The following is a 651-nucleotide window of genomic DNA, read 5'->3' on the forward strand; positions in this document are numbered from 1 at the left end:
GTTTTTTGTTGCTTTTCTTTTCAGTTGGTAAAGGCATAAAATGAGAGAGCTCGCTGGCTCTAGGTTGGGCGAGGCAGGGCAATGTTGGCAGAGTTCAGTCCATGCCGAGGTCTATGCCAGGGGGTCGCTCATGTCCTCGTCAACCTGGGAGAGGAGCTCCTTCTTTTCATCAGTGCTCGCCAGAGAATTGCGGCTGTTGTGGGCACCCATGTACAGGGTGGCATACACTGGGTTCGTGAAGTTGGTGGGCTGCGGAGTGAAGAAAATTTCTCAGTGACTCAGGCAAAAGAAATGAAAAGATTTGGTATATTGTGAAAGAAGCAGTATTTTGCTTATTCAAATAGGCTCAGCTCGCATAAATAACAAGATGTTTCCCAGCTCAGTGCTGAAACCCTGGCAGACAGTTGTGGTTTGTTATGTTTTCTGTGTTTGGTTATTTGTTTCTGAAAGTCTGGGCACTAATCATCTGCCCCCAACAAACCAGTAGGTGTATTTCCAGTGAAGAACTTGCAACTTCTTTTTAAGCACTCAGGACTTTATGGACAATTCCTCATTTGATGTTTTATGATTGTGGTGAAAAGTGTTTGAATATAGTGACCATGAGGGCTCCAGCATAAAAGCTTTATTCAGCTACTTCCCTTATTCACAGTG

At 44.4% G+C, this 651-nt stretch overlaps 1 protein-coding gene across 1 annotated transcript; it reads right to left on the minus strand.

Moving 5' to 3' along the window:
* Position 1: 1 nt before the first annotated feature.
* LOC106633014 (low-density lipoprotein receptor-related protein 1) lies at positions 2-251 on the minus strand (the record flags this gene model as incomplete). Its single annotated transcript, XM_014331782.1, is given in 1 exon segment — positions 2-251. A coding segment is annotated over 1 exon segment (140 nt), but the record flags the coding sequence as incomplete, so codon positions are not given.
* Between the last annotated feature and the right edge of the window lie 400 nt (positions 252-651).

Source organism: Haplochromis burtoni, unplaced genomic scaffold (genome assembly GCF_018398535.1).
Source record: "Haplochromis burtoni strain Fernald_Lab_line unplaced genomic scaffold, NCSU_Asbu1 Contig_6161, whole genome shotgun sequence".
NCBI classification, from domain to species: domain Eukaryota; kingdom Metazoa; phylum Chordata; class Actinopteri; order Cichliformes; family Cichlidae; genus Haplochromis; species Haplochromis burtoni.